General features: G+C 39.5%; 1 protein-coding gene across 2 annotated transcripts in view; it reads right to left on the bottom strand.

Annotated features, from left to right (window-relative positions):
* The window catches only part of slc10a7 (solute carrier family 10 member 7), a 501,455-nt gene that overhangs the window by 441,186 nt on the left and 35,741 nt on the right, over positions 1-24,528 (bottom strand). The window contains exons 3-4 of one of the 2 annotated variants that reach the window (XM_028802719.2): positions 22,610-22,746; positions 7,452-7,527 (exon numbers count right to left, since the gene is read on the bottom strand). In XM_028802719.2, the coding sequence (XP_028658552.1) occupies positions 7,452-7,527; positions 22,610-22,746 (213 nt within the window). Of the gene's footprint in view, positions 1-7,451; positions 7,528-22,609; positions 22,747-24,528 lie in introns of those variants that run through there. The other variant, XM_028802720.2, reaches the window with a different exon arrangement.

The following is a 24,528-nucleotide window of genomic DNA, read 5'->3' as shown; positions in this document are numbered from 1 at the left end:
GGAGATTGTAGAAAAGGAGTCAGAGACGAGCCAATACTAATGTTCATTCATATGCTGTAATTCCTAGATGTATTTATCATTTAAACCAAATAATTCTCTCTCAGTCAGATCATTAATTAACCATTTTTCTAGTCAGTTGGTGGTGCATGATTGAGAATTAGTTTGAAATTCTGAAAAAGAAAAATGTATTTTACTGTGAATACTAAGACACTACAGAAAATATCAAACTCTATAAAGGCTTTAATTGTACTGAGGCCAAATCCATTCAAATCTCAGATAATATAGAAAAAATTGATTTAAAGGAATACTCCAACCAAAAATGATATTTTCTTTATAGATTACTTACTCCGTGTACGGTGGCGCAGTGGTGATGCTGCCTCACAGTGAGGAGATCAGGGTCCCAGGTCCTCCCTGCATAGAGTTTGCATGTTCTCCCCATGTCTGAATGGGTTTCCTCTGGGTGCTCTGGCTTCCTCTCACAGTCCAAACACATGCAGGTTAGGTGGACTGGCAATTCTACACCATCACATGAAATGCAATGATAGCCAATGAATACGCGGTTACTGGGCTGGACCTATGACCAGTGAATGGGGTTGGGGGAGTGGGAAGGTCTTTAACTCAAATGCTCATTTGCCTCTCACAACGTTCCATTTTAGTTGGCTCTAGAGTGTGTGTGTGTTTGCCCTGCAATGGACTGGCACCCTGTCCTGGGTTCCCTGCCTTGTGTCCTATGCTAGCTGGGATAGCCTCTAACAGACCCCCAAGACCCTGTTCAGGACCAAACAGGTTAGAGAATGACTGACTGACTGACTTACTCCATATTCTTTGTAGTAATGGTTGAGAAAACGTTTGAAACAAAAGTAAACATCAAAACATTACTTGTGTTGCATAATCCAAACATGAAGCCATCCAGTCATATGCTCAAAAAGTCCCAAACACATGTATTTATAGTAAATTATTGTTGATAAGTCACTTCTAGAAAATGGCTCTTGTAAACAAAAATGGAATGCACACAAAACACAAGCAAGTATTTGAATTGTAGACCATTCCCTTGTGTTATATTTATATTCATATCGTCAACTGGAGTACCACAGAATTATTTAGTGGCAGTCTGTGAAAGTGCATGGGGGCAAATTGACTTTCTGCTAGTAGAAGCACAATGGATATGCACAAATCTGAAGCACATTTTCTTCCTGATAATGCTTTCACTCGCTTTTTAATTTTTAGCTGTACATGTCTCACAGTAAACTCTGCACTGTCACCATCACATGAAATGCAATGTTTGCCAATGAATAAGCTCTTACTGGGCTGGACCTATGACCAGTGAATGGGGATGGAGGATTGGGAAGGTCTTTAACTCAAATGCTCATTTGCCTCTCACAAAGTTCCATTTTACTTGATTAGAATGTTTTCCAGAAGTGACTTATTTAAAAATATTTTAGTAAAAATACATGTGTGTTTCGGACTTTGTGATGTCATGCATGCACATCTGGTGGACAATCCACTGGGCCCTTCTGAGTTATGTACTTCTACCTGGATTTCCCGCTTCATATCCAGCAATTCTCAGAAGGAGGTATCACTCAATACAAGAACTCACTGCAGGATGGAACTCCTTCCCGCCGTGACTTTCCTAGGCCTACCAGCTAAAAGAAACGTTTCCTCACAAGGACCCTGCTTTTTATTTGTTTAGAGCCATTGAGTGCTTGTTTTTGTTGGACTCTAACCTTATTAAAACAGGGACAACCGGTTTGTCTTTGTGAAGCTGCAGTTCCTTCAAACGACAAGAGTGACCATAAGACTAGATGACTTAACATGTGAATTATGCAAAACAAGAAATGTAAGATTTTTTTGATACTGTTTGCTGTTGCCCCACTTTGGTCAACGTTGACTTGAATTGTATTAGAAACTTTATGTCCGTTCTGCATGGAAGTACAAGATTAAAAAATGTTCTCAGCTATCACTACAAACTACATGGGGTAAGTAACATATTAAAAAATATAATTTTTGGTGGAGTATTCCTTTAAAGACCATCACATTTCTGAATTTTCCAGAACCTTCCTTTTCTAGTTTAGAAATGCAAAATTAAGGTACTTTCTTAAGCTGCAGGGTCTTGAAAACTTTGTTCATTCATTTATCTTAAGTAGAGTTGACTAATTTAATGGTTTATACCCAAGCTGTTCAAATCAATCATTGACACAGTTAATCCAAAACAAGGAAACATGGATCATAACTCCAGTTCTAAAATCATTTCCCAGGCTTATAAGTTTAGAATCAATTGCAATATCCCGTTTCTCACATATAAAGATGTACATAAATGGTAAACCTTAATGTAAGATCAATACGAAAATTTTGACTTTGCCACCAATACGCTTTCACACCTCAATACCAGCACTGAAACAACACCAAAGCAAATAACAAATAAGTCACCCAGTTCTCCACCAAGCCCCCAGCTGCTTCATCACCCCTGCTCACACACACATGCCATCCAGCTCCAGCACACTCTGCTCACACTGACCCGGGATCCGAGATAACCAATCTGCCACATTACCGCCCAATTCAATCGGGGTCAGTCCAAACATCGGTGGTGGCCAAACTCCCAGGCCTCAGCAACAGACAGACATGTAATAAAAAACATTTCTCACAGTGCATGATATCCCACCACCTCTGCTGCCTAAAGCTTCATCCTCATTGATTTGAGTGTGTTGTTATTTGCATCTTACAGTGAAGAGCTATTCCCCTTGGAGTTCCAAACACACAGATATACACCAATTGTAGTGGTGTCCACCTTGAGGGTCAGAGCACTAGGTGTGTGAAAACCAAACACTTTAAGTGCTGATCGTGAGATTACCAAATTTTGTATAATGCTAATATACTACAATTTTTAAAACTGGATAGTTCTGTACTTTTTTTGCTCCAATATACCATGCAACACTACAGTCAACTGTGCCAACTATGACCTCATGATAACGGCCTGCTTAAAATTGCAAGAATAAATAAAACTGCTGTAACAGACAGGGCCTCCAGTTACAGAGCACCCAGACACTGAAATAATCTTCCTACCAATATTAGCAAAGTCCCATCAGTCCCTGCATTTAAATCTAAACTGAGGCTTTTCATAACATTTTCTTAAACTACTTTTTTTAATTAATCAATTATAACTTTAGTGCAGTATCAAATAATGTTTTTTCCATTTTCCCTTTCTTCCTAGCCTGCCCAGCAGTTACTGGATGCCTCTTAACAATGATGAACCTTTGTTAAGATGCTTTGTATTCAACTGAAACTGTTGTCTTTTCCTTACAGAGTACCATACCATACCATACCATACCATTTTTATTTGTTAAGCGCTTAAAAACACAGCATTACAACTGACCGAAGCGCTGTACAGTTAAAACAAGCAAGACTAAAAGCAAAATATTAAAAACAAACATTGAGAATTACAACAGAGACACTAAAAACAGGTTAGTGGACCCAATAAAACAGAGAAATAGCAAAAAGCAAGTGGAAATAAAACAGGTTAAGAATTAAAAGCCAATGTGAAGAAGTGCGTTTTTAGGTGTGATTTGAATGTGGCGACTGAAGCGGCTTGCCTAACCACTAAAGGTAAGGAGTTCCAGAGCCTAGGTGCACAGACGGAAAAAGCCCTTTCACCACGAACTTTAAAACGTGCCTTGGGAACGGTTAGGAGCAGCTGATCTGCGGATCTAAGAACACGAGAGGGATTGTGATGAGTGATTAATTTCAGAATGCATCTAACATAGCACAGTAGAAACCTGAATTTAATAAATAAAATATTAGTGCATATTTGTTTGTTTGTAAATATTTGTGTACACATTGGTACACTGGCCACTTTATTAGGTACATCCGTTCAACCGCTTGTTAATGCAAATATCTAGTCAGACAATCACATGGCAGCAACTCAATGCATTTCGGCCTGTAGATATTGTCATGACATCAAGCTGAAGGTCAAACCGAGCATCAGAACGGGGAAGAAAGGGGACTGAAGTGACGGGAGCGTGAACGTAGCATGGTTGTTGGTGCCAGACGGGCTGGTCTGAGTATTTCAGAAACCATTGATCTACTGGGATTTTCACACACAACCATCTCTAGGTTTTACAAAGAATGGCTTGAAAAAGGGAAAATATCCAGTGACCGGCAATTCGTTGGTCAAAAATGCCTTGTTGATTCCAGAGGTCAGATAAGAATTGCCAGACTGGTTCGAACTGATGGAAAGGCAACAATAACTCAAATAAGCACGTTACCACTGAGGCATGCAAAATAGCATCTCTGAACACACACAAGCAGATGGGATACAGCTGCAGGAGACCATACTGGGTGCCACTCCTGTCAGCTAAGACTCAATTCATACGGGCTCACCAAACTTGGACAACCGAAAATTGTAAAAATGTCTGGTCTGACAAGTCTCGATTTCTGCTGCAACATTTGGATAGTAGGGTTAGAATTTTGCATCAACAACATGAAAGCATGGATCCATCCTGTCTTGCATCAATGGTTCAGGCTGGTGGTGGTGCTGTAATAGTGTGGGGGATATTTTCTTGGCACACTTTGGGCTCCTTAGTATCAATTGAGTATTGTTTAAATACCACAGCCTACCTGAGTATTGTTGCTGACCGTGTCCATCCCTTTATGACCGCAGTGTCCCCATCTTCTGATGGCTCCTTCCAGCAAGATAACACGTCATGTCACAAATCTCAAATCATCTCAAACTGCTATCTTGAACATGACAATGAGCTCACTGGACTCAAATGTCCTCCACAGTCACCAGATCTCAATCCAATAGAGCACCTTTGAGATGTGCTGGAACGGGAGATTCATATCGTGGATGTGCAGCCGACAAATCTGCAGCAACTGTGTGATGCTATCACGTCAACATAGACCAAAATTCCTGAGGAATGTTTCCAGCACCTTGTTGAATCTGTGCCACAAAGAATTACAGCAGTTCTGAAGGCGAAAGGGGGTCATACTGGGTAATAGCAAGGCTTTCCTAATAAAGTGGCTGGTGAGTGTACAGTGTATATATTACTACATTTTTGTAAAGCTGAATTGGTGGAGGAGGTAAAATAATGGACTGCATGATCTTTCTCTGTTTATTTCAACATAATGTTTTGTCTTTATGCTGCATGCAAAAATACACCTGCAAATTATTATGTGGCGTATTAGCTCTTAAGTAGATGTGTGCCTAATAATAACTCTAATCAAACTGAAGTTGCAACTGGTTCAGAGGACTCTAAGATCAACAGCATTGCAAACTCTACTAAGTATCAGGATATTCTGGCCATACACGCATTTTTCTTCACAATAATGATATACACTGGCCACATATGGACCCTCCAGGATGGTCTGTGACTTTAAACAAATCTTTAAAATAAACTACAAAAAAAAAATTAGTTTTCAGACTTAAACCCAGCTGATCTTAAGCATATAGAAAAGGTCCAAAATTCTCCTAAATGCGCTCTATAGCTTACAGTACCATAAATCCCAAAAGATTTTTCAGAAAAAACATCCGTCTATGTCCCTTTAGAATGAATATTTCCTATACCATAAAATAGGCAAATCTGATTTATTGGTTGCAAATGAGATTTGTCAGTAGAAAAAAGAAAAATTGGAACTTTTATAACAAAATGATTTAACCATGACCATGGTGCAAAAATGAGTACACCCCAATGAAGGGTCTTAGGTTAAATGTTAATCAGCAGGAATTCAACAACAGTTGAGTCTAATCAACCATCACACGTGATCACCAAATAACTGACCATTATGTGTGATATTTAACAAGTAAAATCACCTTTCATTTAATTTTGACAATAATGGCACCACATGTTAGAGAAATGTTACAAGACTTGAGAAAGAAAGCAATTTCTTTACACAAAAAGGTCAAGACTACAAGAAAATCAAAGCATCGCCAATCAGTCAGAATATACTAGCAAAAATGATTCCGAAATTCAGAAAGGATGGACTAGAGGCAAACACTCTGAGACGTCCACCAGAAGCTAACACCTCGACACCTGAGCATTTTGTGATAAGAAGAGTTGAGGAAATTCCAAATGCAAGTTCATCACAGTTAGCTAAAGCAACAGAATGTGAAACTGTGTTTTCCGTGACACAATGCAGTGTACACAATGCAAGGGTGTCATCCATAAAGGAAAACACTGCTAAAGCCCATGCACAAAAAAGCCCATTTAGCATTTGCCATGGCCTATGATGACAAAGGAGAAGACTATTGGGACTCTATACTTTGGAGTGATGAGACAAAGATAAATATTTTTGGAACTGATGGCATTCAAACTGTATGGTGTAACAAAGGCAAGGAGTACAATGAAAAATGCATGGTACCCGCTGTAAAGCATGATGGTGGCAGTGTTCTTCTGTGGTGGTTGTAGTAGTGCTGCAGATGTCAGGGAATTGCACCTCTTTGATAGCATCATGAATTCACAGATGTACTGTGAAATACTGAAGGAGAAAATGCTACCATCTCTCTATGCCCTGAGTCACCAGGCACTCTTTCAACATGATAATTGCCCAGAACATAACATCCAAGGCCACTGCTGTATTTGTGAGGAAGAACATGGTGGAAGTGATTCAGTGTCCAAGCATGTCACCCAAAACAACATCCATCCATCCATCTATGAGGAATTCTGAAAAGACAGGATGAGCATCTAGGCTCTGAAAGATCTCATCCTCCAAGAATGGAGAAAGACAGACATGGCAACGTGTCACCAACTTGTTCATTCTGGACACTTCGTCTGGAAGTGTGGGTGCTGCTCTTAAAAAAAAAATCATGGAGGCTATCCAAAATATTAAGATTTGGAGGAATTTGTTGCAGGGTGTATTCATTTGTACAACACCTCATTTGAATAAATGTACGATATTCTTATCCTAATGATGCTGGTGACCAAGCTTTTATGTTGTTAATAAAACAAATGTTTAATAACTCAGTGTTGTCAAAAGCCTGCTAATTGTTGTGGTTTTGACTGATGACTGAATAAAAATCTTAACATTCAAAGGAGGTGTATTCATTTATGGAGAGTACTGTAATTCTTACAAATACATTTTGTTCTATTAATTGTATCAAGTTCTTGACACTGAAGATTTCCCCACCCCAGACCATTGAGGGAAAAATTAACTCCTCACTTAGAAAGATTTAAAGAAACATATTTCTATAAAATACAAACTTTTCTTTTTTTGGATATAAAACACAGCTCATTTTCTTTTCTGTGTATTTGATATTTTTGGCTTATTAAGGAAAGCATAAATTCTAGATATTACATATTGTTAAATCTACACAAATATCACATACATATTGCAGTCGTTAATGTATGTGTGTAGAAACAACAGCAACGTCACCTGCGCTTGTAAAGATTGCTATACATCTGCTCAAACGGACTAGTCTTTCAAACAAGATATCCTACAAAAGGCAAATTAAGGCATCTTACCTCATTTCCACCAACTGCTTTGGTCAGAATGACTGCAGAGGACACAGGAGGAGGCATGCACCCAACTGTCTGCAACCTGAGAAGGTGACAGGAAAAGTCAAGACATTTTCATTTTTATTAAGCACATTAAATATCCCACATTAATATACCTTTCTGTCAGCAAATCTAATAACGGCCACGGCAGCATGTAAATAGGAGCTGTCACTCAACAGTTTCCTAGCTGTAATTATTTAAAACACTTTATGAATCATGTCAAACTATTTCATTCTGTGAGAGAACAATTACTTATGATGGGTTTTGAACACTTTATACAAGTTAAATTAGAGGAAGTTGGAGCATGCATGAAAAGACAAAATAATAAAGAGGAAACCAATAGCCCTAATTGATTTTGTCCTGTATACCCCTAAATAAGTATTTGCACTTATCCAGCTTATATACAAGTAGGCTTTGCAAAAGTATTCATCCACCTCAGTGTTTGTCCTGTGTTGTTACATTACAACCTGGAATTAAAATAGATTTTTGAGGGGTTTGTACCATTTTATTCACGCAAAATGGCCACCATTTCCAAGGTGTGAAACATTTTTTATTATGATACAACTAATAATTAAGACAAAAAAGCATAAATCCTGAATGTGTATAGGTATCCCACCCTCCCAAAATCAATACAGTGATCCCTCGCTATATCGCGCTTCGCCTTTCGCGGCTTCACTCTATCGCGGATTTTATATGTAAGCATATTTAAATATATATCGCGGATTTTTTTGCTGGTTCGCGGATTTCTGCGGACAATGGGTCTTTTAATTTCTGGTACATGCTTCCTCAGTTGGTTTGCCCAGTTGATTTCATACAAGGGACGCTATTGGCAGATGGCTGAGAAGCTACCCAACTTACTTTTCTTTCTCTCTCTCTTGCGCTGACTATCTGTGATCCTGACGTAGGGGGTGTGAGCAGGGGGGCTGTTCGCACACCTAGATGATACGGACGCTCGTCTAAAAATGCTGAAAGATTATCTTCACGTTGCTACCTTGTGTGTGCAGCTTTTAAGTATGCTGCACGGTGCTTCGCATACTTAAAAGCTCAAAGGGCACGTATTGATTTTTGACTTTGTTTCTCTCTCTCTCTGCTCCTGACGGAGGGGGTGTGAGCTGCCGCCTTCAACAGCTTTGTACCGGCGGTGCTTCGCATACTTAAGAGCCAAACAGCCCTATTGATTTGTTTGCTTTACTCTCTGTTTCCTTTGAAGAGGAAGATATGTTTGCATTCATTTAATTGTGAGACAGAACTGTCATCTCTGTCTTGTCATGGAGCACAGTTTAAACTTTTGAAAAAGAGACAAATGTTTGTTTGCAGTGTTTGAATAACGTTCCTGTCTCTCTACAACCTCCTGTGTTTCTGCGCAAATCTGTGACCCAAGCATGACAATATAAAAATAACCATATAAACATATGGTTTCTACTTCGCAGATTTTCTTATTTCGCGGGTGGCTCTGGAACGCAACCCCCGCGATGGAGGAGGGATTACTGTACTTTGTAGAGGCCCCTTTTGCTGCAAGTCTCAAATGAAATGTCTCTTTCAGCTATGGCTGGCCAGGGCAACATGATAATGGAAGGACTCGGGGAGAGAGTATTTTCAGGACAGTTTCTCCCCCAGACCAACAGATGGCAGACCCCTAGGTTTCAAGCGGGGCCAAGAGCCATGAGCATAAGAAGCTCAACCCTGTCGGGGCTCGTGGCCGGAATATTTGCAGGGTCCTTATTTTTCAGCATACCACCACACCTGGAATTGCTGCCGGAAGAAGCTCATTGGGCACCTGGAGGCCTTCCAGGGGCACTATAACAAGGGGTCAGTCACCAGCATTCAACAGCCTGAGTCGGGAGGAAGAGGACAAAGCCTGTGTGGAGGACTGAAGGCGAAAGGACTGTGCTGTCAATGATATTATTATTTGAATATTGCTGGGAAGTGGCAGCTGAAAATTAAAGGTGTGTTGTGTGGTGAAACCTGTGTCCTTTTTGTCTGTGTCGGGGTTAGGGTGGCTGTATGCACCCGGGCATCACACAGCTTAGCAGATCTCACACCTCAAAGCCAAACTTTTCCAACTCCTTCAAGTTTGATGGGTTGTGTTGGTTTCCACAAATCTTCTAGTCATGCCACAGATTCTTCATCAGATTGTGGTCTGGGCTTTGATGAGGTCATTCCAAGACATTTCAATGCTTCCCTTAAAGCCCTCGTATGCAGCTTTAGTAGTATGTTTAGGGTTATTTGTTGTCCTGCACGAAGGTGAATCTTCGTTCCAGTCTCAAATCTCTAGCAAACTAAAATAGGTTTTCCTCAAGAAGTACCCTGTATATAGTGACATCCATCACTCATTCAGTCCTGACCAGTTTTCCTGTACCCAGAGCATGATGCTGTCAACACCATAACTCACTGTGGGAATGGTGCCCTCAGGGTGAGGGGAAGTATTGGGTTTGTGCCACACATAATGGCCAAAAACTTAAATGTTACTGTCATTTTACCAGAGAACCTTCTTCCATGTGTCTGCAAACTCCAAATGTGTTTTCTTATTTGTTTTCTTTAAGCAATGGCTATCTGGCCATCCTTCTATTAAACCCCACTCTGTGGAGTTTGTGGCTTAAAGTGATCCTAAGGACAGATACTCCCATCTCCGCTGTGGATCTTTGCAGCTCCTTCAGGGTTATCCTTGGTGTCTTTGTTGCATCTCTGATTAATAATAATAATTCATTACATTTATATAGAGCTTTTCTCAGTACTCAAAGCACTATCCACACAGAGAGGAACTGGGAAGTGAACCCACAATCTTAATGAACGCCTTGTCCAGTCTGTGAAGTTTGTAGTTGTGCCTTGTTCTTTCCAATTTGTTATAATGAATTTAATGGTGCTCCATGGGATATTCAAAGTTTGGGGTATTTTTTTTTATAACCCAACCTTTATCTATACTTTTCCACAACTTTGTCTCTGACTTGTTTGGAGTGCTCCTTAGTCTTCATGTTGCTTGCTTAGTGATGTTGCAGAATCAGGGGCCTTTCAGAACAGGTCTATTTATACAGACATCCGGTGGCAGATTATGTGACACTGATTGACCCTAATCAGCTAATTATGTGGCTTCTGAAGTTAATTGGCTGGGCCAGAACTTATTTAGGGGTTTCATATCAAAGGGGATGAATACATATGTACTTATAATTATCCATCCATCCATCCTCTTCTGCTTATCAGAGATCGGGTCGCGGGGGCAGCAGCTTGAGCAGAGATGCCCAGACTTCCCTCTCCCCAGCCACTTCTTCTACCTCTTCCAAGGGAATCCCGAGGCGTTCTCAGGCCAGTCCCTCCAGCGTGTCACGGGTCTTCCACGGGGCCTCCTCCCAGTTAGACGTGCCCAGAACACCTCACCAGGGAGGCATCCAGGAGGCATCCTGATCAGAACACTTATAATTATATATTCTGTAATTTAGAGGTTTCATATCAAAGGGGATGAATACATATGTACTTATAATTATATATACTGTAGATTATATATATACTGTAGATTATATATATATAAATATATATATATATATATATATATAAATATATATAAATATATATATATATATATAAATATATATATATATATATATATATATATATATATATATATATATATATATATATATATATATAATAATAATAATAATAATTCTTTACATTTATATAGCGCTTTTCTCACTACTCAAAGCACTCTCCACACAGGGAGGACCTGGGAAGCGAACCCATAATCTCCTTACTGCAAAGCAACAGCACTACCACTGTGCCACCTGTGAGGATATATATACACACACAGACACACACAAACACCCCCAAGGTATTTAATTTTCATACCACTTCCACTATATTGTCAAGTCAATTACATAAAATCCGAACAAAAATCCATTTTATTTCCCGAATCAAGCCCAAATTTGCTTCTGGGACAGCTTTAACTATTATTTAAAGAAACCGGCTTGATGGACTGAATGGTCTCTTCTCATTTGACAGATTTCTTTTGTTCTTATGTCCTAACTGTAGTGCAACAAAACAGGCACTGTACACTACTTTTCCAAATGATGACACTTTTTAGTTTAACAGATTAAACCCAAGACAAAATAAATGAAATATTTACTTATATTTACATACTTGCTGTGCCTCACAGGCTACGAGGGCCCAGAAATTAAGATTTGTGGGGAAAAAAAAAGTGTTCTTTGTTTTTCAAAGACTGAATGATCATATTCTCTTTTTAGCTCTTTTCTGTTATCCCTGAGATAACTCATTCACCCCTATCTGAATGCACAATGTCATCCCCAAGTTTACAGTGAACTGCAGGTAGTGATGGAGCTCATCAATATTTATGAATGGGAAGGAGCCTTCAACCAAAAAAAACACACACTGGCATGTAAACAAAAATCTGTAAAGCCCATTTTAGAAAAAAACTGAAACTGAACCATCAGTTGAATCAAGTGATAATGATAACATGTGAATTGATCATCAGATGTTAACACGGATAATGAAACTCTTGCATACTGCACTGTACGACCAAATTGCCGTGATATGCCTGGTGGCTTCAGGTGCTTAGCACTGCAGCAGGGTGCAGTATGCAAAATGATTGTGTTCAAGTGGAAGGATATTAAAGCCTCATGCGCTATTCACAATGCAGCTGTAACTGTCAATGTCCACGTCAGGGTAAATATGAAAGTCACTAAGCCTTGTGCTGTGGCAACCCACAATAACACAAGGGATTCGTCCATCGCACGGATCAGACAATGACATTCTACCCTGTCATGTGCAAGCAGCGGAAATAAAATACTACAAGAAAGTGTGAAAAGAAAAACACTTCTACTGTCCTGATCATGACATTGGGCTCTGCGTTGGTGACTCTTTCAAAATGCATCACAAAAAGGACATGTAAATCTGCATTACTACAGCAGTGGACACTAGGCAGGCTTTCCTACTGTATTTATGTAACACATTTTGGTATTTACATGTTTCTGTTACATGTACTAACACTTTTTCTTGTTAAAAATAATTCAATACTTTTGGTTTGTTTTGTGCAGGGGTAAATATAACACAAAGGAGGCAACAGACATATGTTTGCTTATTATTTGTTATTAGTGTACTAATATAACAATAAAAACAGTAATTCAAAAACATCAAAAGAAATAAACCCAGACTGAAGCATAGCAAGTGCCATTTCAAAGATCTTACCAGTACTCCTACCAGTACATTTTCCTCTTATTTCAAAATGTTGCAAGCTAAATTCTGTGACTGTCAGTGTCGACTTCACACTCCCCAACTGCTTCCAGGAGCCTCTTGAACTGGGAACTTTCGATAATGTACACAGGGATGAGCCAGGCGAATGAGGACACAAACAGAGATAGGAAAAGGAACGCTTAACTGTTTCTTATGTTTAAGCCAGGGTTCCTCTCTTGGCTTATGTATAAATTCCTTTTGCATGGTTTTTTGTTCATTTTTGAATCTTTATGTTTATGTTAACAGTGTTATTAATTTTTTTTGAATTTTGCATTATATACCAATTATATTTTCTGATAAAGTCTTTACCTGCGTAACCTTGTTCTTCTATATTTCTTACATTTTGTGGGTAGACCTCCAAGAGGCAGGGTCACCAGTATCTCACTGTAAGGAACAGCCCCCCAGTCTTTAAAGGCAAGTGGTGAAATTTCCCAGCGGTTCAATGACGGTGCTTTGGAGGAGTGTTGGACCTTCTCTGTGAGTCCTGCTTTGAGTCTTTGGATTTACTGGTTTTGTCAACTCTTTGACTCAGTTAAAGAATTTTGATTTAGAACTTGTTTGCTTTTGGATTGCCTGATGGAAACTTTTTTTGCCATTTTTTGCTCTTTTGAGTTTTTTCTATCTTTTGTTACATAAACCACCTTTTACAAAGAACCTTGTTTTGGAGATTTCTTACAGTTTTCTCTCTATAGTAAGATATTTCTGCATTTTTCGAACATTTCTAAGCACATTTCATGCTCTCATTGTCTGGGGCCTAGTAGGCCCAAGCCTCAGAGCGGGGCTGGATCTACTATATAGACAAACTAGACAGTCGCCAAGAGCAAGAATGTTTTTCGGGGGGAAGAGCATTTAGTTAATTTGGTGAGTGCACCAAAGTCACAAAGGGAAAACCACCACCAAAAGCCCATCACCACCAAACCCCCACTCAATGAAACAGTCGAGCATCTGCATGCCCTCCCACTCAATTAAATTATCGATTGTCCACACGTGCCGAAATCTTCAAGGTGGATCCTATCTTTTAAATTACATCCATGTGTGACTCACGAGAAACCTGGATTACCACACTCCATGGTTCAAAGATCTGCAATTACGTGTATAGCAATCGCCTTTAAGACACTGCGGTTTGGGGATTTTTGGAGATCTCCTTTCTATAATGTAAGTCTTGGTAATGAGTGGCTTTCCGTCACCATGCTTGGGCTAGTGATAATGTGAACTTATCCTTTTTGCTGCCTGTGTTTTTCAGTCTAAGTGTGACTGCTGACCTTTCTGATTAGTCAGGAAGATCCCACTTTAGTCCGTTCTTCATTTTTTTCTTTATTTTGTTCCTTGCAGGTTTAGGGCTGGGGGTGGTTTGGGAGTGACATTTTCACTTTTGCCAAGGGCGGTAAAAAAGCTTCAGCCAGCCCTGCTCATAGTTTCCCAGGGATTATCACCCATAGGGTGAGTCTTATTTTTGGGCTGGCCAGGTAGGTTTCTGGCCTATGTTTTACGCTCAGTTTTGGAGGTCTCACACCTTTGCCATTTTTGAGAGTACGGAGTCATTAGTCTAACCTAGCTGTTAGGTGGACAGGGTCTGATTTAGGGACAACTCTTCTGAGCATCATGGATGCCACCAGGGAGAGCTGTAGAAGAAAATGATCTCTGTTTCAAGGGATTTCTGCCTGACCCAGAAGTAACACCATCATGCAGTGCTAAGGCACTGAAAGCACTCCTGGGTCTGAAATAAACAGGGGCTGCCTTACCTAAGAGAGAGCATCATAAATGGGAGGTGTGGATGGTGGAGAGGAAAAGAAGTATTCTGTGTTGTATATTAAGTATTGTGATGTACTGAATCTACTAAGAAGGAGCCTGTTGGAGGTACTTTTGTGCAAATAAATTTATTTTATCTGAACTTGTGATTGTTTCACAGTAGTTGTGCTAGGGGTTTTGGAGCTCAGTGGCGCCCTCTAGCATCCAATCAATACATATAAAAAACACAAAAATATCCTGGTGGATCCAAACTTTGTCTGTGTGTGTGTATTACATATTGTATATATTATACCCTGGTCACGGGCGGCACGGTAGCACTGCTGCCTCACAGTAAGGAGACCTGTGGTTCGCTTCCCGGGTCCTCCCTGCGTGGAGTTTGCATGTTCTCCCCGTGTCTGAGTGGGTTTCTTCCGGGCGCTCCGGTTTCCTCCCACAGTCCAAAGACATGCAGGTTAGGTGGATTGGCAATTCTAAATTGGCCCTAGTGTGTGTGTTTGGTGTGTGTGCGCCCTGCGGTGGGCTGGCGCCCTGCCTGGGGTTTGTTCCCTGCCTTGTGCCCTGTGTTGGCTGGGAAGGTTTCTTCCATTTTTCCCTACAAGGTTTTTTTTTGGGAGTTTTTCCTTGTCTTCTTAGAGAGTCAAGGCTGGGGGGCTGTCAAGAGGCAGGGCCTGTTAAAGCCCATTGCAGCACTTCTTGTGTGATTTTGAGCTATATAAAAATAAATTGTATTATATTGTTAAGAACTTACAGCTTTTCTGCAACAATGGGAGTTAAGCCTTGACAGTTAAAGCAAACAATTCCTTCAAGTGTCCCTACTTGAGTTGCTTACTTACAAACTTTCTGTCAGTATAAAAGCGGTGATGGAACAAGTTGTGTTGCTACACTCTCTGAAGCATTATTCGGACAATATTGGACTGTATATTGTTATCATAATGGTTAAAAAAAAAACTTAGGTCTCTCCTTTAGAAAAATTGCAAAACAAAAAAGAAAAAAAGGTGTCAGTGAGAACAGCTTCCTACACCATCAAAAGGAACCTGAGAACTGGATGAAACTCTGACAGGAGCAGGGCAGGCAGACCCAAACCTACAACATGATCAGAAGACAACTGAGAGTTAAAAGCTAGTGTGATAGGCTTGGGCAGAATAGAGGCAGATGAAATTTAATGTTAAGTAAATGTAAAGTATTATATGTAGGAAGTAAGAATGTTAGGTTTGAATATACGAGAGGTATGAAAATCGAAAGTACACCTTATGAGAAGGATTTAGGGGTATAGTGAACTCATCACTATCAATAGCCTGACACACTCTTGGTCTTCAAGTTACAAAATGGACATGGCAGTGGTAAAAAATGTCCAAAGAATAGGGACTATGCTGATACCAGGGCTACAGGGGATGATTTATGAGGAAAGACTAAAAGAGCAGAGCCTTTTTAGTTTAAGCACAAGGAAGATTAAGAGAAGACATAATGGTTAAGGCTAAACTTCTCACAAACATTAGGAAAAATTTCTTTACACAGAGAACCACAGACACATGGAATAAGCTACCAAGCAATGTAACAGACAGTAGGACTTTAGGGACTTTCAAAACTAGACTTGGTGTTATTTTAGAAGAATTAAGCAGATAGGAATGGCAAGCTTTGTTCAGCTGAATAGCCTGTTCTCGTCTACATTGTTCTAATCATAGATGCCTCACAGGACAGCTTAACAGTGGTCGATGTAAGCAAGTGAAGAGAAGACTTCAAGATGCAGGTTAGAAAGCCACTGCTGAAATGATCGAAAGGATTTAACACCACCCCCATTTTTCCTGTTTTTATCAAAATGTACGTAGTTTAATGTTTTAATGTACTCTGAAAATGAATCAGAAAGTGAAACATGCTTACATCAACCTTGTTAAGCTGTGCTTGAAGCATTTTTATACTATAATAATGTTATTACTATGTAAAAGTGGATGAATCAAATTAGCTTAATTTATAAGGAATATTAACCCTAATTATTATGCCACTTATATTAATCATTTTTTTTCTAAAGAAGTGAAAACTGTTACTTACAAATCTGATTTAATACATCTTGATTTACGCTTGCTTGCAAAAAAAATTCAATATTTTTGAAAGAATGAAAAGAGCTTGTTTACACACTGTAATAATATGTAGTATAGATAACAGGATTTTATTTATTTAACACTTAACTTGGTGTGTAAATATTTAATATGCCATTTAATCCTTCTTTAGGTAAAGTTCCTGTGTGATGTACACCATGAAGGCACTTACTCCAATGGTGTTATACGGAATAAAAATTAATTGAATAAAAATGCAAGATGTTTCAGTAATTGCCCTTGCTAAATAAATTAAGAGTATGAAATAAAATATATGCATACTGTATATTGTGGGATTTAAAAGAAAAAGAAACGTTAATCATCCTGCTTTTAAATTGAAGTGAATACTGAACTTAAAGTAATCGTGCTTACAGATGTTTTAATGAAGTAAAAATCAGAAAAATACTGTAATCTTAAACACCCATATGAATTTCATCCAGTGGAGTCTAAATAATTATCTTTTAAGAAAAATCAGATATATTTAAAGAAATATCTTTAGAATGAAAGTAAGTGTGGAATTCTCAACTCAACTCCGGAAAATATGCTGTATATTCACAAATGACCTTTCACAGCACTGCACCCAATGAACATCACTTCTGTTCTGGAGTTAATGAATAGAAACTAGGCTTACTGTGACTGCAACCTGTGACATCACTAAACTAACCTTTATTTATTTATTTTTTCAAATATGTGGCATATTTCTGTATATCCCTGTGTTTGTGTATGTGACAAATAAAATATAAATCTCAGACTCACTAATGAGTGCAAATATTCAGCAATAGAGTATTATGAAAGGCTCTTTGTGATGAGTCAAGAAAAAAGGAAAAACATTCTGAAATTTATATGCTTTTGTCAAGCTCAACCAACACCTCATAAGCAGGAGTTTGGTTTAAGTAACTGACCTACTGAAAATAAAATAAAACTGGAGGTTAGCAGCATTAATAGCTTGTTGGTATGTTTTTGAGTAAATTGGAAAAAAAAAAACTTCAATTCTTTTCTCAAACACACAGTAAAATATGTTAAAAAATGTTACATTCACTTAATCATCAGAATCTAACCTCAGGTCAATTTTAAGATTCAGCAGCTTTGGTGCAAATGAAAGTGACAACATGTGTACTGGAGAGGCAACAGCAGGACACCCCCAACAAATTAATGGTTTTGCAGATGGTGGCCACAGATAAATGCTCTTTCCTTACCCTTCCTGACTGATTCTGTTCCTAGTTTTGCGTCTTGCTAGTGTCCTTGTGACTACTGCCAGCACAAGGCGGTACCTGCAGCCAATTCAGTTTGCACAGGTAGTTCATTTCCTCCAGGATGGCACATCCACACGTGCCGTCGCAAGAAGGTTTGCTGTGTCTCCCAGCACAGTCTCAAGAGGATGGAGAAGAAACCATGAGACGGGCAGTTACACAAGGAGAACTGGACAAGATCATAGAAGGGCATCAACCCAGCAGCAGGACCAGTATCTGCTCATATATGTGTGGAACAAGAGCAGCTCTGCCATAGTCCTACAAAATGACCTTAAGTTGACTACTGGTGTGCATATTTCTGACCAAACTGTCAGAAACAGACTCCTTGAGGGTGGTATGAGGGGCTGACATCATCTAGTGGGACTTGTGCTCACTGTCCTTCACCATGCAGCACAGGAGGCATATCCTTGGAGGGTCACATAGACCTCCACGTCCCAGGCAACGGTACCCTGACTGCTGTTAGGTACCAGGATGAAATCCTCTGAGCCATTGTCAGACCTTACACTGGTACAGTGGGCCCTTGGTTCATCATGGGGCAGGACAATGCCCGACCTCATGTGGCCAGAGTGTGCAGACCAGTGTTTCCCAACCTCGGTCCTGTAGCCCCCTGTGGCTACAGGTTTTTGTTCCATCCAGGTTCTGTTTTTAACTGGACTCCTGGGCTAATTAAGTGATGTGTTATTTCCCAAGTTCTGTATTTTGGGAACAATATAGAAATTAGAAAACTAAGTTTGGTAAATATATATGTGTATACATGTGTAATATATATACACACAGTATATATATTAAAATGTACCAAGCAGTTCTATGGGAATAATGTATTTTTTTCTTTTTAACAATATTTTCATCTTGATATTCATTCTACTTTTCTAGGTGTTCCAATTGTTTAATTATTCCATTAGTTACTAATTAGTGGATCTGATGCTAAAGCACTTGCAGCCTTTGATTATTCCGTGTTGTTTGCCAGTGTGTCTGCTCTGCTCATTTTTAATTGTCATTAATAAGATACAACAAAGGGGAAAAACTGCACAGAGAATGGGCAAAATATAATGAAATCTACAAAAGAGAGTTAAGCATTTAAATCTATAGCAAAAGCAGAAATACAGTGGAACCTCGGTTTGCAAGCATAATTCGTTCCGGAAACGTGTTCGCAATCCAAAGCACTCGTATATCAAAGTGAATTTCCCCATAACCCAAAACTATTCATATAAAAATGATTACGGTAATACAAAATATAAAGTAAAAATACATAAAACAAATTAACTTGCACTTTACCTTTGAAAAGAATCATGGCTGGTGTGAGTGAGTTTCTAAACTCTTGTGGGATTGCACCCAACGGGACGACACGCGGAAGAACGTCCCAAAGCAATCGCAGTCTCCCAGCGCTGTAGCAGTTCTCCGTAAAAGCGAATCCGAAAAGATCGCGGACATGCTATAAGCGTCTGCCGTCAATGGGTGATACAAGGAACAAGGAACATTATAAATGTGCAGGGCCCTGCCTGACTGCTGTGTCTGTGTATAAATAACCACGCTGTTGCTGTTTCAAGCTGAATAAAGCTTGTGTTGCTAAAGTACTGAGACTCAGCTTCGTGTTTTAGGGAGCAAGACGGGGACTCGCACGTCACAGCGCACACACATGAGCGAGCACACACACACACACACGCACACAAGCGTGCGTGTGCACGCGCACACACAGTCACAATGCTAATGCTGTAGTAAACACTATACGCTCGTACGGATGTTGACTATATGAGTGAGGCACGCCGACTCAGACAGAGAATAGGAGACGATTGCCCACAATCCCGCAGTGAGAGAAAGAGAAGAATCATCAGCTCAGTTGTGATCACATGACGCTCAGCAGACGAAGCGTATACAGTACATACTACTCGTACTGCAAGACCTCGCTCGTTTATCAAGTGAAAATTTATTAAAAATTTTTGCTCGTCTTGCAAAACACTCGTAAACCAAGTTACTCGCAAACCGAGGTTCCACTGTATTTCTAAATGTCTCATAAATGTAAAAATCATGCTGCTGTGCTTTTCTGAATGTACAGTACAATAAAAGAAAAATAATACCAGCTAACTAAATGAGATCAGTGCTATCAGGTGTTGTCACTGATTATGAATCTGGTTGGAACAAAAATCTGCAGTCACAGGGGGGCCATGGGACCGAGGTTGGGAAACACTGGTATAGATGGTTCCTGGATGACAAAGGCATTGATGCCATTGACTGGCCCGCACGTTCCCCAGATCTGAATCCAATTGAGAACCTCTGGGACATTACGCATCAGTGCATCAGACTCTGCTAAGTAGCGCTACAGACTGTCCAGGAGCTCACTAATGCCCTGATTCAGGTCTGGGAGGTGATTCCACAGATCACCATCCACCATCTCATCAGGACCATGCCTAGACATTGTCTGGAATGCACACAGGTACATGGGTCACATTAGGAGTTGCCATGATGAAATTCACACAAGTTGGATCAGCCTGTGACTTCAATTTTTGACTTTGATTTTCGGTGTGATGTTGAATCAATCAGCCCTCAATAGGTTGTTAGAATTTGGTTTCCATTGACCGTTTTTACATCAGTCAACAAATTACACAGTATTATTCAGTAAAGATTTTCCACTTCAATATTTCAATCACCATGATATGTTGTGTGATGTAAGTGTTCATTTAATTTTTTTGAGCAGTGTGTGTGTATGTGTGTATATATATATATATATATATATATGATACATACACACATACCAACGTGGACAAATTTGTTGGTACCCCTCCACTAAAAAAAGAAGAACCCACAACTGTCTCAAAAATAAAAAAAAAACATGAAACTGACAAAAGTAAATGGCACCAATCATTGTTTATTTCGAATTTAACCAAAATCAAACTTTGCTTTAGAGTTTTGATTTAACAAAATATTTCAAATAAGAACACAAATGTAAATGACATGGACAAAAATGATGACACCCTTAACCTAATATTTGGTTGTACAATCTTAGAGTTTGTAGTTACTGCACACAAATGATTCCTGGACCCCTCCATGAGACCTGTACACCTGTCCACAGGTCATTTGGCCCACTCGTCCTGAAAAAACAGCTCCAGCTGTGTCAGGTTTGAAGGAGGTCTTTGCCAGACTGGATGTTTCAGTTCTTTCCATAGATGTGCAATAGGATTCAAATCAGGGCTCCGAGAAGGCCACTTCAGAATAGTCCAATGTTTTGTTCTTAGCCATTCTTGGGTTCTTTTCTGTGTGTTTTGGCTCATTATCCTGTTGGAAGATCTACTGCCTGCAGCTGAAACAGAGCTTTCTGACACTGGGCAGTACATTTCACTTTAGAATGTCTTGATAGTCTTGAGATTTCATTGTTCCCTGCACAGAGTCAAGGCACACCATGCCAGATGCATCAAAGCAGCCCCAAAACACAACCAAGCCTCTTCCGTTTCACAGTAGGTATGGTGGTCTTTTCTTCAGAAGCTTCATTTTTTCGTCTGTGCACATGGAGCTGATGTGACATTGCCAAAAAGCTCTAGGTTTGTCTCATCTGTAATAAGGAAATTTTTCTAGAAGCATTGTGTCTTATCAATATGCAATGTAATAAATTCTAGTCTGCCATTTTTATGATTTTCTTTCAACAGTGGAGTCCTCCTGGGTCTTCTTCCATTGAGCCCACTGTCACTCAAAAAGCAACAGATGGTGCAATCAAACACTGATGAACTTTGACTTTGGACTTCAGCTTGTATCTCTTTGGAAGTTGTCATTGCTTTTTCTCTACCATTCTCACTATCCTTCTGCTCATTCTGGGGTTGATTTTCCTCTTGTGGCTACGTCCAGGGAGGTTGGCCACAGTCCCATGAACCTTCAACTTTCTTAATAATATTTACAACTGTTGTCACAGAAACATTAAGCTGTTTTTGAGATGGTTTTCTAGCCTTTGCCTTTAACATGCTTGTCTATCATTTTCTTTCTGATCTCCTCAAACAAATCTCTCCTTTGCTTTCTGTGGTCCATATTAATTATTGGACACACAATGATACCAAACAGCTGAGGGATGACTTTTCCTCATTTAAATTGGCTGAGTGACTATTGCACAATTGGAGATATGTGTGAAATAAATTCAAGAAAACAGCTAGTCTGAAAAAAAAGTCACTCAAATCCAATTATTTAGGATCTTTTCTAGGGGAAGCAACAAATGTGTCCTGGCCACTTTCCAATATCTTTGTAGAATAAGCAATACCTGATCTTTTGTCACACATGCTTTGCTTTAATAGATGACTTATCAAAGGCATGCAGGTATACATTGGACAATTGCTTTTCATCCCATTGCTTTTCAGATGCCAGACAGCACTTTTTCCAATGGGAAAAAATAAATCAGTAAATAAAAATTACACAGAAAAGGTATGCAGACTATATATTTGTTCACTCTGAAACACTAGTGTCTTCACAGAATTGCACCTCTGCCTTTCATTAATCTGAGGACTCATAATATTCATTAATATACTGTACTTGCATGCAGTATTATTTTATTATACTATATAGGCTTTGAGTAAAATATATATATAAAAATTTTGAAAAACTCACTTATTTAATTGAGTGACATTAAAAACATTTTGCAAAGGACTGTATGTAAATAAAGAGACAAGGGGCATCCTACTTTTCTACTTATAGCACATACAAAAGCAGAAAAACCAGAGCACAACACACAAAAAAGCAGAAAGTTCATGAACTTTTGGTGCACTGTACATAATAATTACACACAATGATTAATTTGAAAAAATAAAATTTGCAAACATACCCTTTAAGCAGCCATTCATTGATGGTGGTTAATGATAAGATTTTCAAGAAAAGCCATATTGCTGCAGGGAAAAACACGAGTGTGAAGGTCTGGACAAACAGATGAAGCTTCACATGCATCAAAGCACTTGTAAGCTCCTGTAAAAGAGAGCAGTGGCACATTACTCTAAATGTGAAAGCAATGGGACCACCATCAAATGATTGCAATTTACATTAACAGCAGCGCATACACAGCATGCAAACCAAACACTGTTGGCCTCTCACAAACTATGCATGCCGCCATACATATAAATAAAGCAATTCTGATCACACGATGAGAGACTGAACCTTTGAATTCAATTCACCTGCTGCATTAGGAGTCAGGATGTTAAGTAAAGAAAACTTTTAAACATCCTGCAATATACATTTGGAACAGATTCTAAGCAGTTTATTTAGAATAAAAAAATAAATACAATGAAGCTACTGGTTTTTCTTGAAACATTAAATTGGATTAAGCAGGTTTAAAAAGGTATACACTGTATACTATTAAATATTACGGTCCCTGAGAATGGTGACGTACTGTATATTGGTCGGACATGTAAGAAAGAATTTCACTTTACTTTGCACAAGTGAGTGACTAAATTATTACATTTATCTGTTATCTGCAGACAGCTTTATTCAAAGTGATTTACAGTGCATCCGGAAAGTATTCACAGCGCATCACTTTTTCCACATGTTGTTATGTTACAGCCTTATTCCAAAATGGATTAAATTCATTTTTTCCTCAGAATTCTACACACAACACCCCAAAATGACAAAGTGAAAAAAGTTTACTTGAGATTTTTGCAAATTTATTAAAAATAAAAAATTGAGAAAGCACATGTACGTAAGTATTCACAGCCTTTGCCATGAAGCTCAAAATTGAGCTCAGGTGCATCCTGTTTCCCCTGATCATCCTTGAGATGTTTCTGCAGCTTCATTGGAGTCCACCAGTGGTAAATTCAGTTGACTGGACATGATTTGGAAAGGCACACACCTGTCTATATAAGGTCCCACAGTTAACAGTTCATGTCAGAGCACAAACCAAGCACCAGGATTGTCTCGAGGCACAAATCTGGGGAAGGTTACAGAAAAATTTCTGCTGCTTTGAAGGTCCCAATGAGCACAGTGGCCTCCATCATCCGTAAGTGGAAGAAGTTCGAAACCACCAGGACTCTTCCTAGAGCTGGCTGGCCATCTAAACTGAGCGATCAGGGGAGAAGGGCCTTAGTCAGGGAGGTGACCAAGAACCCGATGGTCACTCTGTTAGAGCTCCAGAGGTCCTCTGTGGAGAGAGGAGAACCTTCCAGAAGGACAACTATCTCTGCAGTAATCCACCAATCAGGCCTGTATGGTAGAGTGGCCAGACGAAAGCCACTACTTAGTAAAAGGCACATGGCAGCCCGTCTGGAGTTTGCCAAAAGGCACATGAAGGACTCTCAAGACCATGAGAAAGAAAATTATCTGGTGTGATGAGACAAAGATTGAACTCTTTGGTGTGAATGCCAGGCATCACGTTTGGAGGAAACCAGGCACCACTCATCACCTGGTCAATACCATCCCTACAGTGAAACATGGTGGTGGCAGCATCATGCTGTGGGGATGTTTTTCAGCGACAGGGACTGGGAGACTAGTCAGGATTAAGGGAAAGATGACTTCAGAAATGTACAGAGATATCCTGGATGAAAACCTGCTCCAGAGCGCTCTTGACCTCAGACTGGGGCGACGGTTCATCTTTCAGCAGGACAACGACCCTAAGCACACAGCCAAGATATCAAAGTAGTGGCTTTAGGACAACTCTGTGAATGTCCTTGAGTGGCCCAGCCAGAGCCCAGACTTGAATCCGATTGAACATCTCGATCTTAAAATGGCTGTGCACCGACGCTTCCCATCCAACCTGAT

Source organism: Erpetoichthys calabaricus, chromosome 5 (assembly GCF_900747795.2).
Source record: "Erpetoichthys calabaricus chromosome 5, fErpCal1.3, whole genome shotgun sequence".
In the NCBI taxonomy this organism is placed as follows: Eukaryota; Metazoa; Chordata; class Cladistia; order Polypteriformes; family Polypteridae; genus Erpetoichthys; species Erpetoichthys calabaricus.
Note: the sequence above shows the minus strand (reverse complement) of the source record. Positions and strands in the feature narration are given on the sequence as shown.